A 15,307-nucleotide genomic window follows, 5' to 3' on the forward strand; every position below is an offset into this window, starting at 1 on the left:
GAAATTATTGTTAACATTTGTGGCAGCAGAGTTTAGAACCATAATAAAGGCTGATCAATAAACTGAAATGAGTGACACAACAGTAAATAAGGGTTCCAAGAATATGGATTTTTTTCCTTGTAGTTATTTAAAAAAATTTTAAGTGAAACCCCATCTCAATGAAAAAAGCAGGGCATGGTGGTGTGTACCTGTCATCAAAGCATAAAACTGGAGATCAAGGGACCAGGCTGGCCTGGGCAAAAAGCAAGATCAAAATAGCCAGAGCAGGAGGAAGGATAAAGGAGAATGATGGAGGGCATGAATTCAAGTATGATATATTTGAAATACTGTAAGAACTTTTGTAAATGCCACAGGGTACCCCCGGCACAATAAAAAATAAATTTTTAAAAACAGCCAGAGCAAAAAGGGCTGGAGGTGTGGCTCAAGTGGTTGAATGCCTTCCTTGCAAGTGCAAAGCCTTGAGTTCAAACCCCAGTACTGCCAAAAAACAAACAAAAAAACAAAACCCTTTTCTGTCTTTTTAGGATAATTCTTCCTCAGGTTAAACAACAGCTTCTTTAACAACTATACTTACATGTCACCAAATTATAAACTGACTTGTCAAAAAGTCACAGAACAAAAATGTGTTACTGCCAACATTTAGCCACAGCTGTCCTTACACGATGTCCTGACAGTCTCTCTCAAGATGGTTTATTCACAAATCTAACCCAGCCCTCCGGCTCTACATGAGAAATATAAACAAAGAAGCCAGAATAGTAAAATTAGTGAAGGAAGGGGTTGTTCTTTTCTCTTAAAAACCTGAGATTCAGACCCGTTGTAAAAACCCCACAACTATCATTTGTCGGCAGATCGTTTGCCAGACTATATTTTGGAAAGAAAAAAACAACTCCTTGCATGGAGAGAAAAAAGGGACCAGTAAGAGTCAGAATGCTAAGCTGGGTTTTCTGAAGCTTTCAAAAGATGCCTTTTCAAGCCGGGAACTTTTTCTAGGAGCAATAGCTGCTGCATGAAGGGGGAAGTCCGCAACGTGAGAAATTCAAACGCGGCTGGGGGTGGGTTTCAGTATGAGGGGAACTTCCCCCGCCCGTCCTCGCTTTGACAGCCACAATGTCACACTGTTCACATAATTAAACCGAGCTCACTGATTCCATAAATAAAAACACCAGGGGAAGGCCAGACAGCCCGCGGGAGCGCTGAGGCTCCAGCTCCGCAAGGCTCCTGCAGTGACATCACCCTGGGCTCCGCGGGGACCGGAACGGGGGATTTTCAGAGGGAAGCAAACGCCTCTGTGGGCTCCAGCCGTCCTGGTGGTCCTTGGCTGCCTTCCCAGGTCTCTGGCAAACGCCTGCCATGTCTCCTCGCAGGTTTCTGTTTCCCCTAAAAGCCCTGACTGGCCGTAAGTGAGTCGTCCGTGGTGGCTTTCTCCTTCCTGCCGCCCGCCAGAACGGCCGTCTGTCACAGCCGAGGCCTGGAACACCGTCCCCCAGGCCCCAACGGCAGGCAACGGCCATGGCTTCCCCCAACCCGGAGGAGCAACGCGCAAGCCCGCCATTCTGCCATGGGCGAGGCCACGGGCCTCGAGGGCCTCCGCTGTCCAACGGCCTCCCTCCCGCTGTCCCCTCTGCTGGCGGTCCCCTCGGGCAGCCCCTCCCTCCCGTCCCCAGGACCAGGGCCTCTTGGTCCCCCCCAGGGTCCTTCAGGGACAGAGGGGCCATGCGAAGGTGCACACACTACCTTTTCTCTCCAAAGTGCTTCTCTCCTCCTTTGGTGGACCAGCGCAGGCAGCGGGACACCCGGCGACGACAGACGCCTGCAGCGCGAGCGTGAGGCGACAGGTGCAGGCGGGCCGACGAAGGTTCTGGAAGCACGCTGGCCTGGCCGGGCATGCGCAGTGAGCGGACCCCAGCAGGAAGGGGTCGGCGGCCTGCAACCCGCGCTTCGAGGCCCTGGCCAGTGGCCAGACCTGCTGAGCTCCCTTTCTCAAGAGTTGTGAACGCATGCACTGAGTGCAGTCTGGGCCGAGCTTCTAGAATCTTCTTGATTCCTGGGAGAAGATGTCCTTGTCCTGCCTGAGTGACTAAGGTGACGTAGGCATGCCCGGCCCGCACGCTACACGACAAGGTCACCTGTAGACACCGTGGGCTGGGAAGGAGCCAACAAGGCGAATGACGCCGAGAGAGGCTGCACGTGTGAACTGGGCCGACCATGCTGGGCCTCAGGCTTTCTCCTTAGAAGCTTCGCGTTCCCGTGCTTCGCTAGGAGGGCTGGCCGCTGGCTCTAGCTTTGCAGTTGGCGAGCATGGCTGCTGTCAATCACTAGCTACCACCTGTGGAGTTGGCGTCCCCGGGGGACAGAGCGGAGGCTCACAGAAGCATTCTACAAAGCTGGCACCTGAACCCAGCGCTGCCTTCTGCAGGGTCACAGTCGCTACCAGGATTAAGCATGACCACATGAGTAAGCTTTTATCAAAGGTCATTGATAAGAACTGCCCCTCGCCACCATTCTGCAGCCTGAGCTGCAGCTGGTTTCATTCCTTGCAGAACAAAGCCCACTGTCCCTTATCTCCTGCCACCTCGCTTTGCCCATCCCTAGCCCTTGCTTATTAAACTTTTAGACATACCTCTCGTGAGACTCCTTTGTGTGCGGTGTGTGGCATTTTCCTAACAGTCATCACAGGTTTGCTTCAAAAACAATTCTGTAATATTCTATTTAGGCATTAGTAATTCGTACAGAAACCAGGTGCTAGCATTTTATACTAATGCTGCTTTTCCCTTATTCTGTAGAATGCATTTTGAAAGGGAGGTAATATTTCTTCAAGGAAACAAACACTGGTTTTGGAAGGCTAAGATTTCTTAGATTTTGCAATGATTAGTGACCCATGTAAGTTCAGCCCTACATAACAAAATTTATTTCTTAGTACTCAATTTCTCTTTTTAAGGAGAAATTTGGTTTAATTTAGATTTCTGTTCATTTAAATACATTTTCCTAGGGAAGAGGAGTGTATAATGAAAAATAGGTTGAGAAACATTGTCTAGATGATTTTTATTTGATTCCAGAAATATTTTTCACTCTTTTTGTTTTACTAAAGTTCTGATATACCTGGAGTGTCGCCTGCCTCCGAAGTTAGATACAATTCAAGAGTTAAACCAACCAATGTAGGGAGAGGAGAGAGAAGGAGCCCCTGGTGGAGGAGAGGGAAGAGAAAAATGATTTATATGCTAATGGTTTGATTTATTTTTCCAAGGAGATTACTTTAGGATAATCTTTAAAAGGAGGTTGCATAAGCTACCTCATTGAAACCCCATTCTTGGAAGTCTACAAGGAGGGTGGAGAAGGAAGAGGAAGATCTGTGCATGGCATAGTATATTGAGTCAATTTATAGAAAAATAACAGCTCTGTAGGTTTTTTTCTTATATTAATGGGTGTATCCAATGACTGGCTGAAGTTGGTCTACGAGCTATATTATAGACTAAAGAATATTTCCAATTTTTTTCCTAATATTATCAAGCTCTTGGTCAGACTGTTTCAATACTTTCATTGTCTTCTGCCGATATTTTTGTCCAGCCTTAAAGCAGTAAAGGCCTATGGTGCTAAGACTTCTAAGCTCTTCTTTTTAGCGGGAGCATAGTACATGAACTCAGCCTCACACGTGCTAGGCACGCACTCTGCCACTTGACTCACACCTTTAACCATTTTTGCTTTTTAGGTTAGTTTTTAGATTAGGGACTTGCTTTTCACCAGGTCTGGCCTGGGTCCATGATCCTCCTATGAAGCCTGCCATGAAGCTGGGATTGTAGACATGGATTACCACACCCAGCTTGTTGGTTGAGATGGGAGTCTCACTAACTTTTTGCCCAAGCTGACCTCAGAGTTCCTCGTGATCTCCACCTCCCATATAATTGGAATTACAGGTGTGAACCACCATGCCCAGCCCTAAGCTGTTTTTTAAATTTTTATTTTATTTCATTTTTTTATTGTTGTGCTGGATGAGGATGCATTGTGGCATTTACAAAAGTTTTTACAGTATATCAAATGTATCATACTCCCACCATTCTCCTTTATTCTCCCTTCCCCCATTCCTGGAATAGTTTCAACAGGTCTCTTTTTTCCATTTACACAAATGTGTACACAGTATCTGCACTGTATTCACCCTCCCATGCCCTTTCCCCACCTCCTTCCCCCTCCCACTGGTACCAGCCTGCCTAGGCAGGACCTTTTCCACCCTCCTGCTCTCTGATTTTGTAAATGAAAAATTCTATTGTAGGATTGGTAGAGTGGCTCAAGTGGTAGAATGCCTGCCTGGCAAGCATGAGACCCTGAATTCAAACCCAGTGCTGCATTTTCTTAATCCATTTATCAGTAGTGGGGTATATCCCTAGGAGTTGAGTTGATGGATCATATGGCAGTTCTATTTTTAGTTTTTTTAGGAGACTCCATATTGTTTTCCATAGTGGTTATACTAGTTTACATTCCCTCCAGCAGTGTATGAGGGTTCCTTTTTTCTCACATCCTTGCCAACATTTGTTATTTGTGTTCTTATGGTAGAGCTCCTGCTTTGCAAGCTTTAGGTCCTGAGTTCAAACCATAGTTTCACAAAAAAAAAAAACCACAAAAACTCTTTTGTTTTCATTTGTTCGCATTCTTTTTTCTCAGGTCATGTTTAGAGAACTTTTTTTTCCTATTTTGGTCTTTTATCCTGTAATTTCCTGTCCTCCCACTTCCTTCCTGTTCCAGAGAGTAATATCCTCTGAGGAAAAGTGTCCATTATTTCTAATTAGCATTGTCTTACTTATCTTGGCCCTAACTTCTGCTGCCAGAAGAATTTTGAACTTCCAGAGCAGATGTAATAACAGTTTTAAAATTTTTTAAGTTGCTTGCTACTGAATGTTTAGTTTTCTTTTGGAAAATAGTAGGCTCTTTATACCCCTTAGAAAATGGACATGAATGTACAATTTCTCATAGTTCAAAGCCAGTCTTTTACTATCAGGGACACTCGGTGATATTGAAACATTTGGAAAAAGCAAAAGATGTAGGTAGTAGAACAGTTATATTTATGCAAAACTACACTAAATTTCATCCTAGAGCTGGCTGACCTCAGTAATAAGATTTGGATGAGGGTTGGACATGGTGGTTCATGCCTATAATCCCAGATACTTGGGAGACAGAGGTAGGAGGATCACACTCTGAGGCCAGCTGGGAAAAAAAGCACAAGACTCCATCAAAAATCAACCAAAGTAGGCTGGTGGAGTGGCCCAAGTGATAGAGTGCCTGCTCAGCAAGCATGAATTCCTGAGTTCAAATCCCAGTAACACACACACACACACACACACACACACACACACACACACACACACAAAATCAACTAAAGCAAATTGGACAAGATGGGGGGAATGGGGTAGAGGAGAGATCGGGGCGGAGGAAAGGAGTAAATCAAGTGGTAGAGCACTCAAATAGCAAGTGTGAAGCCCTGAGTTCAATCCCTGGTACCACCCAAAAAAAGAATCATATGAAGTTGTGATGGCCACAGTGTGTTTCTTTTCTTAATACTTTGTGCTTCAAAAGAACAAACTCTATTTTCAGTGACAGGTAGGATTTTCCTACGCACATCAAGTTACCGTATTTCTACCAATTCAAATAGGTCATTCACAATAAACTCGGGATAGGAAGTATGAAACACTGATACATTTGTCATGTTTTCAACTTGTTTCTTTCCAAAACAAAAGCTGCTACATAAATTTTCAGCCATTGCTTTCTAAGACTTACTTTTAAATTAGGAATTATCTTCTGTTCTTTCATAAAATTGCTTACATCTGGCACCCTTCTTACTGGATATGTTATATGGTTCCTCAAAAAATAAATACTCTAACTCTTTGAGGATGTTTGAGTACTTTGGGCTTTTCTATGGCAAGGCCAGGGATTCCCTGATTTTACTTCTTTGTTCATCAGAACATTTTTCATCAGAAAGATAACAAAAACCAGTATTTGTGCTTAAGGAAGCCCATCTGTCTCAGTTTTGTCCACATGCCTCTTGTGAGTTTTGGGGTGGGAGTGGCAGCGACTGCTTTCAGACACAAGCCCATTCCATCTTTGAGGCTTGGAGGAGTGTCTGCTACAATGTTAACATGGCAACTAGGAAAGAGTGAAGCCACACAAAGTCAGGGGACGTCATGGGCCCATTGAGGGGCCTGGGCTCCTGCCCTAGTTCAGCTTCCCCAAGGGAGAAACATCATTTTTCAGTAATGGAACCTCCAATCTTTAGCTGGTCAACTAGAATAAGATCACATTTCTCAACTTCCCCTGCAGCTCGGTGTGTCCTGTGGCCATGTGAATAAGTTCTGCTGCATGGAAAGTAATGGGTGCAATTTCTAGAGTGGGCGTAAGAAGGAGTGAGATGCCTCTTTTCTGCCTTCCTACTATCCTGTACTTAGAAATTGGGCATGCTAGCAAGCTACATTTGGCTAGGTTCATGAGGGCAACAATCTAGAAATAGTAGTTAAGCAAGGAGATTGGAGGAGCTTGGACCAATTCTTGGAAAAGAGCCACCATATAAGCACTAGTCCACCTACCTCTTTCAGGGAAAAATGAGCTGCTTAGATAAGCCAGTGTTAACTTGGAACTCTTACATGCAATCGAACCATTATGCTAACTGAAGTTAACACTACTAGAAAATAATCTTGTCTCTGAAGAAATTAAGGTGCTTGAAGTTGTTGGGTGGACAATATAAAAAAAGATAATTGTAACCATATACTATACAGAAGAACATGCCTCAAATAATAAGGAAATACTACCCCAGACTTTAATATTTCCCATCTGGAAGTCATATCTCTAATCCCTATTTTATGACATTTAATATATTCATTGTAATCTATTCCCCACCCAGGTGAGCAGGTGTGAGTTCTGCTGCTTTTACTTCCCTTACTACAAATCACCCATTTATGTGAAATGGAAATAAAACATGCAGAAATTCCCTTGGATCTGAAAGTAGGATTTCCCCCAACCCAGTGAAGATTGTTTTGTTTAGTTAGCTAGATCAGTTAATGACACCATCCAATCAGAGTTTAGAAGGAAAATGGATTTCCTAAATAAATGTGATTCCCAATAGCATATTCACTAAAGAATTTCTCAGACTTGAAATCCCACATAGGAGTGACTTAGTAGAACTCCATTCCTCCACTATGAAGAAAAGTGGTGTTCCTTTCCTCTTGGCCATCGTCTTCCTGGTTCTGTTTGGAGTTCAAGGTAAGAAATTTTGAGTAATATTAGGTTAGTAAAGTCAGAGATGTGAATCATATTGAAAGCCTCTTAGTTCACCAGATAAAGAATGTTCTGTGTGCATTAGAAAGTAATATTGGATACTCATAATCATAAAAGCATCTTGGTGATGTGACCAGTTGTCCAAAGGTTGCAACTTTAATTTGTGAAGTCAAACACAAGTCTTCTCAGTCTAGGTATGTGAATTCCTAGTAAATGGTCAATAAATGTTTAAACATTTAACAGTGAGAAAACATCTCTCAGATCTAAGGGAATTTCTGCATGTTTTACTTTCAGTTCACCTAAATGGGTAATTTATAGTAAGGGAGATGAAATCAGCAGGCCTGGCAGCTGATAATGAGATGAAAGACTATGTCCTAAATTATTTTCATAACCCTGATATCACTTCGTGGTAAATATATCTGCAGCTAACCAACTGAGAACCTAAAAAGCAGAGAAGTTGTCCATAATCTATTTACTACTTTTGTTATCTTGGGCAAATAACCTTTCTATAGCTCAGTGTTCTCTTCTGTAACGTGGAAATTTTGTAGTTAACATGTGTCATAGTAATCACCAAGTAACTACATGCCAAATTAATGTAAGAATTAAAGTATGAAAGTATTTTAAAGACTTTTCATGGTAATGCATGCCTATAATCATCCCAGCTACTTAGGAGGTGGAGGTATGGGGCTTAAGTGTAAAATGCTTACCAAGCTTGCACGAAGCCCTGTGTTCAATCCCCACTATTGCTTGCAAAAACAAACAAACAAACAACAACAACAAACTTTTCAAATGTTTAAAGCACTACTGAAAATCAAGGCAATAGGGGAAGAGAGAAGGTGAGGCTGGAAATGGTAATCGGTTATTATAAGTAGACCTTTCTGTCCAAACTACACCAACTCCATTCCACTAAGGTCAGATCATAGATGGATTTGGGAATTGCTTAAGAAACTGATCTACATAGCACACCTGAATTATTTATCTGTGTGTTTAACTTACAATAGGCATATTAAATATTGTGAATGTTTCTTTTTCACCTCACGTTGTAAGGTAGTTAAGAGCAACACTTGTGAACTCAGAGACTTGAACTGAAACCCTACTCCTACCCACTAAAAGCTGTATGACTTTGTTCTTTACTTAATGTTTATGAACCTTAGCTTTCTTATCTACAAAATGGAGATAATACCTACTTCAAAAGATTGTGGTAATGATTTACAGACATCTCAGAAAATGACAGCAATAATTATGATTACATCAAATGTATCAGCTTGATGGATCATATCAATTGAGACCTTGACCTAAACTCTTACATTTTGTTCTTTTCTTTCCTATAGGAACCCCAATAATGAGGAATCTACGTTGTTCCTGCATTGACACTAAGCAAGAAATGATCAACCTCAAATTCTTAAAAGACCTTAAACAATTTGCCCCAAGTCCTTCCTGTGAAATAATTGAAATCATGTAAGTAAAACCCATCTAACACACATATGCCATATTGCAGAGACATTGAATTTAGTATGACCATCACCTTCAGACTACTTGCCCATACAGACAAGTAGTTAAAATTCAGATGGTCTGCTCCTTTCTTTTCTTCTCATATAAAATAAGAAATTTCTGGTAGAGATTAGAAATCAAGGGTAATATACATGTTCATTGTAGAAAATGTTTTATTTTCAAGAACAAAAAGAATTACATTTATTTGGGACTAGTTAGTATTGCAATTCAGAAAAACATAGATTCTGTTTGAAAATAGTTTCCTAGATAATGTTTAATGCTTATAGCTGAAAAGAAGAAAATAAAAGTCACTTATAAGCCTATCATCCAGTGATAAATGCTATGAATCCCTCAGTATATGATCTTCCTACGTTCCCTCATTTGCTTTGTGTGTATGTTTATATTATACATATATACACATACATATATATCCACATATATCCATATAAATAAAATCAATAAAATAATACACTACATATAGTACTTCCCCTCTTATCTGCTGATTTCATGTTCCTAAGTTTCAGTTACCCTTAGTCAACCATGGCCCAAAAATGTGAAATGGAAAATTCCAGAAATAAGCAATAAGTTTTTAATAATGTTGTTATAATATATTGCTATAATTATTTTATTTTAGTAGTATTTATTGTTTTTTTATATTCTTACCATGCCTAATTTATAACTTAAACTTTATCATGAATACATATATATAAGAAAAAATAGCATATAGGGCTCAGTACTATCTAAGGTTTCAGGCATCTGTAAAATATCTTAAAATATTTCTCCCTGTGGATGAAGACAGTCTACTGTACAGTTTTATAATGTGATTTTTCATTCATAGTATAATTATGAAAATTTTCTCATGTCAGTAAATCTCTAATAATGTCATTTTTTTAAATGATGGCTTTTGCAGGAGATAATGCTGGGGATTGAACCCAGGACCTTGTGCATGCTAAGCATGTACTCTACCACTGAACCATACCCCCAAGGTCTAATAATGTCATTTTAATAGTCAAATTGTGTTTCATCATATGAGTATGTCATAACTTATATGACCACTGCCTATTGTTAGAAATGTAGGTTATTTTGCTGTTTTCAAACTCCTATTGTGGCAGTGTTGTCTTTATGTCTTATTAATGGCTTTCCAGAAGTTATAATTGTTATTGTTAAAGGACATGCATATTTTATTCCTTTGATACCTAAATCAAGGATGATATGTGGAATAGCTACTCTTATTCTCAGATTGTACAGGAAAATTAATGAAAAGATCTTGAAAGTATTCTTTGAAGTATAATTTTTAAAGTGACCACTTTACCTTGCTTTAATATTATATTATCTTTTAAGTAGTTTCATTAGAAGATTCAGCAATTCCATGCTTATTTTCATTATTTCTGCAAAAATTATTAATAAGGAAAAAATTAATCTCGGGTTTTTTTTTGTTTTGTTTTTGGCAGTGCTACAATGAAGAATGGTAATCAAACATGTCTAAACCCAGATTCAATATATGTGAAGAAATTGGTGAAAGAGTGGGAGAAACAGGTTGGTGAAGAGGAGGAACAAAAATTTCTTTTAGAAATTAACTTTAGAAAACAAAGGATCTGTGTAGTTCTATTAAGAATGCATTTTTTATCTTTTCATTAAGTTGTATTGAATTGAAATGTAAGACACTGAGAATACCAAGGTAATAAGATATAGTCCTTTCCTTCTATGGCAGGTATTTTAAAACAACAAATAATACTAATTGTGATATAACAGAAGAAATTTAAAATATGGGTATATAGATTATAGAAGGAGTAATTTTTTTGCCAGGAGGAAGGACAGGGAAAAAGTATTAAGAAAGACTTCTCGTATCAGGTGATGTTTGATTTGGATCTGGAAGGATAAGTAGTTTAGCAGGAAGGTAAGCACAGCATGAATAGAAGAGTAGAATCATGAGATTGCTTTCTGTGCTCAGAGAGCCTCAAGTAGTCTAACTGAAGTTTATATAAAGAGAGCAGAGACCGAGAACCAGGAAAAAGTGGGAAGAATCCTATGTGACATGCTAACGAGTTGGATTTGAGGAGAGCCATAGAATATGTGCTTGGGTTCTGAGTCTGACAGACTACTGACTTTTTCACAAACTAGCTGTCCATCTTTGGGCAAATCACCCTGTCCTAGCCTTAGCCTCCTCATATGTAAAAATGAGTGTTAATAGTTACCAGATTCAGAGGGTTGGGGTCAGTACAGGTGGACGATAGATAGATTGGGGTAAGGTCTATAATAAGCCAGAAGAACAGACAAAAAGAAGAACAATTGGAAAGCTGTTGCTTCCTTCTCAAAGTTGAACAAATGGAGAATCAAAGGGACCCTTTTGAGAGAAAAGCAACTTTAAGCCAGTAGCCAGTTTTTAGAATAAAAAAAGACTATACCTAGTCAGGAAGAGTTTGAATATAAGGGAAAAAAAGATATGACTCAAAATCATTGTCCTTTTTCACCTCTCCTTGCAGACCAGCCAAAAGAAAAAGCAAAAGAAAGGGAAAAAACATCCAAAAATGAAGAAAATTCAAAAAGCTAAAAAATCTCAACGTCGTCATCAAAAGAAGACTACATAAAAGACTTCTTTACCAACAAGTACTTTATGCTTCAATGTTTTTTTAAATTGTACTGAGATAATTCCAGCAGAAATTACTAAACCTCTAATATACAAATTTATTAATTTGACTAGAAAACTTAAAGCATTATTATGAAATTGTAATTAAAGCTACAGAGTTAATTTTAAAACCCAATTATTAGGAATTGTTAGAGGCCATCATAGTCTTTGTTCTTCTATCCCAGCCAACTAAATTTCTTCATGTTTGTCACCACAATCTTAGTAATATCCACATCTGGACAAATGTTTACACAAACACATCCCACACACAACAGCTGCCTGGGCTTCTAGGGCTACAAACTGTGGCCTCCAGAGAGTATTCTGGGGTGGATGTCAGCAAGCCCAGGTCTAGTCTGCATGCTGAGCCAAGCAGTTTGGAACTGAGCTGGACTTGACCAAACTGCCATGGTTGTTGGCATGTGCGTGTGAATCAGCTTACAGGCCTCTCCCACAACTCATCTGAAGGACTTTTGCTGGTTGTTTCTGGAGATCTACCACTGGAGATCACCAGCACTTGGCTTTCACAACCTTCTGTTTGGCTTGTGAGGTCATGTGACTCCATCTTCCACTTGATCCAGTCTTCAAGGCTCAGTTCAAGTCCTGCCTCTTAAATAAAACCTTTCTGGAGGGCTCAGTGGTAGAGCACTTCCCTAGCATGCTCAAAGCCTGGGTTTGATCCCTAACATTACAATAAATAAATAAAAATTTTAAAAACATTCCATATGCTCAAATTATCTTAAAACTCCTATTTCACTTGTTTTTAGTACCACATAAGTTAGCACTTAGTTGTTACATAACTAATTTTTGTGTGTTTATTTTCTCTTTTCAACCAGATTGTCAGTTCCTTGAGGGTAAAAGACATAATTTATTTCCCTAAATGTGCCACCATGCTTAAAAGTCAGTGAAACTAGGTTTTTGAATAATTTCCTAATTGTAGCTGTTACATTTAGGAAGGTATCAGAACACTTACAGCAGACACTGCTGTTCCTGGCTATTCCAGATTGTCTGGTACCTGGTAACCTCTTCTCATTATCCTCTGTCATTGTCACTGCAGGGACCAGGAAGGAAACTGCATCCTCTCTTACTATGACAGGATGTTAACTTGGCTTCTCAAACAAATAAGAAGCACATGTTGAAAACACTTGTGAGTATTCTAAACTATTCATAAAATTACAATGACAAGGGGCTTTACTGATCAGCCAGTGTCCAGCCTTTCCCTACTCAATACCATTTCTGACAAGCTCCAGCTTTCTATGATCCAACAACATAGCCACGCCACCAAAATCCTTTTGACAACTCACTTTAGATAAATACCCATTTTATTGCCAGTTTACCTCATTTTATAATTTGCGAAGTATTGCAATGATCAATTATCAAACCAACTTAAAGAAAAGGAATGGTAAGATACAAGAGCGAGAGGGAACAGCAAACTCTCAAGGTGGAGGCGCAGTTGGTACCAAGTTAGCTTCCGGGGGCTTGGAAAGTCCTCAGAGAGAAAGTTCATTGAACTGAGCGAGAGATGTCTCTGGCTGGAATTTAAACCTATGCTCACTTTCCCAAATAATGTCACTGCAGATGATTTTGAGTGCTGCCCAGTGGTGATCCCACCCAAAAATACTTAATCATGAAGCATTAAGTATTCCATGTAACTCATCTGAAAAATCTAAACATGCTCCATAATGTGTTAGTCTGTGACCCAGGTACCTTGTATCTCACAGGTAAAACTGACAGTGTATAACTAAAACCAAAAATGACATATTTTCACTAAGTATCTATGATAAATATATATAGCCACACTATAGTCATTCATCACTTACAGATACATGTCTCCTCTCTAAGCAAGTAAATTGTAACCCAAAGCAGTATTGGCATTTATACTTTGTACTTTGAAACTTTTTGTTAAAGATTATGATATCAATAAATAGACTATTGATCAGAAAACAAATCTTGGGGGTTTTTAATGTCTTGAACTATTGTATGCCTTTCAACTATTGCATGTTAAGCAGTAATCTCATGTGTCCTTATTCATTTAATTTTTAGCTTTTATCTCATGATGTATAACATTAACTGAGAGAAAGACATAAAAACCCTTTAAGGGACATGTTGGGGACAGAAGAAGCTTCTATAAAAATATATGCCTTATAATAACATTGACTTATAAGAGGTATATGGTGACATGTGCCTGTACTAAGGCAAAAGGATTACAGATTCAAGACCAGCTGTGCTACATATTGAGACCCTTCTACATGGAAAAGAAGATCATGATCTGAGGCCAACCTTGGGAAAAAAAGGTAGACCCTTACCTGAAAAATAACCTAAAGCAAAAAAAAAAAAATGCTAGGAGCATGACTTAAGTGGTAGAGTGCCTGTCTAGCAAGCACAAGGCCCTGTCAAGCCCTAGTACTGCCAAAAATAAAAGAAGTTATGTGGAATTCAATTTTCTTCCTAATCATCAAAGGTAAAACAGTTCCAGTGCGATGTAAACCCAGAAAACCAAAAATGTCATAAGCCTTTTCTACCTCATAAAATTATATATGCTCAAATATTATGAAGCATGTATAAGCAGTTCAAGTAGATATGGTGCAGACCTAAACATCAGATAAGTTATTTAAGAGGCTAGTGCTATGGGTTAGATCACTGGCCCCCAAAGGCCCATGTGTTAAAGGCTTGGTCACCAGCCTGCAGCACTCTTGGGAGGCAGTGTAACCATTAAGAGGTGGGTCCTCCCCAGATATGAAGCCACACAACTATAAGCAACTTGTCTTTCACAAAGGTGCTAAAAATATACGATGGAGAAAAAGCAGCCTCTTCAACAAAAACTGCTGGGAAAACTGGTTAGCAGTCTGCAAAAAACTGAAACTATATCCATGTATATCACCCTATACCAATATTAACTCAAAATGGATCAAGGATCTTAATATCAGACCACAAACTCTAAAGTTGACACAGGAAAGAGCAGGAAATATTCTGGAATTAGTAGGTATAGGTAAGAACTTTCTCAATGGAACCCCAGCAACACAGCAACTAAGAGGTAGCATAGATAAATGGGACTTCATAAAACTAAAAAGCTTCTGTTCATCAAAAGAAATGGTCTCTAAACTGAAGAGAACACCCACAGAGTGGGAGAAGATATTTGCCAGCTACACATCAGACAAAGGACTGATAACCAGAATATATAGGGAACTTAAATAACTAAATTCTCTCAAAACTAATGAACCAATAAAGAAATGGGCAAGTGAACTAAACACAACTTTCTCAAAAGAAGAAATTCAAATGGCCAAAAAACACATGAAAAAATTCTCACCATCTCTAGCAATAAAGGAAATGCAAATGAAAACCACACTAAGATTCCACCTCACCCCTGTTAGAATAGCCATCATTAGCAACACCACCACCAACAGGTGTTGGCGAGGATGTGGGGGGAAAAAGGAACCCTCTTACACTGTTGGTGGAAAAGTAAACTAGTACAACCACTCTGGAAAAAAATTTGGAGGCTACTTAAAAAACTAAACATTGATCTACCATATGATCCAGCAATACCACTCTTGGGGATATACCCAAAAGACTGTGACACAGGTTACTCCAGAGGCATCTGCACACCCATGTTTATTGCAGCTCTATTCACAATAGCCAAATTATGGAAACAGCTAAGATGCCCCACTACTGACGAATGGACTAAGAAAATGTGGTATTTATACACAATGGAATTTTATGCAGCCATGAAGAAGAACGAAATATTATCATTCGCTGGTAAATGGATGGAATTGGAGAACATCATTCTGAGTGAGGTTAGCCTGGCCCAAAAGACCAAAAATCGTATGTTCTCCCTCATATGTGGACATTAGCTCAAGGACAAACACAACAGTGGGATTGGACTTTGAGCACATGATAAAAGCGAGAGCACACAAGGGAGGTATGAGGATAGGTAAGACACCT

At 39.6% G+C, this 15,307-nt stretch overlaps 2 protein-coding genes across 2 annotated transcripts in view; one reads left to right on the top strand and one right to left on the bottom strand.

The window, feature by feature from the left end:
- Art3 (ADP-ribosyltransferase 3 (inactive)) overlaps positions 1-1,828 on the bottom strand; it is a 119,892-nt gene extending 118,064 nt beyond the window's left edge. The window contains exon 1 of the mRNA XM_074041983.1: positions 1,735-1,828. The gene's annotated coding sequence lies outside the window, so the exon portion shown is untranslated. The remainder of the gene's footprint in view (positions 1-1,734) is intronic.
- Positions 1,829-7,086: 5,258 nt separating this feature from the next.
- Cxcl9 (C-X-C motif chemokine ligand 9) lies at positions 7,087-13,292 on the top strand. Its single transcript, XM_020187740.2, has 4 exons — positions 7,087-7,239; positions 8,586-8,712; positions 10,197-10,281; positions 11,229-13,292. Exons 1-4 carry the CDS (start codon positions 7,176-7,178, stop codon positions 11,331-11,333), a joined length of 381 nt encoding a protein of 126 aa, XP_020043329.1. The 5' UTR covers positions 7,087-7,175; the 3' UTR covers positions 11,334-13,292.
- The last annotated feature ends 2,015 nt before the right edge of the window (positions 13,293-15,307 follow it).

The sequence above is a fragment of the Castor canadensis genome, chromosome 9 (genome assembly GCF_047511655.1).
Source record: "Castor canadensis chromosome 9, mCasCan1.hap1v2, whole genome shotgun sequence".
Lineage (NCBI taxonomy): Eukaryota > Metazoa > Chordata > Mammalia > Rodentia > Castoridae > Castor > Castor canadensis.

Bases quoted from the DNA above. Each gene is read 5' to 3' on its own strand.
- Cxcl9 (XM_020187740.2), top strand. From the start codon at position 7,176: ATGAAGAAAAGTGGTGTTCCTTTCCTCTTGGCCATCGTCTTCCTGGTT. The intron at 8,713-10,196 runs GTAAGTAAAACC...TGTTTTTGGCAG, and splicing joins TGTGAAATAATTGAAATCAT to TGCTACAATGAAGAATGGTA. The intron at 10,282-11,228 runs GTTGGTGAAGAG...CTCTCCTTGCAG, and splicing joins TGAAAGAGTGGGAGAAACAG to ACCAGCCAAAAGAAAAAGCA.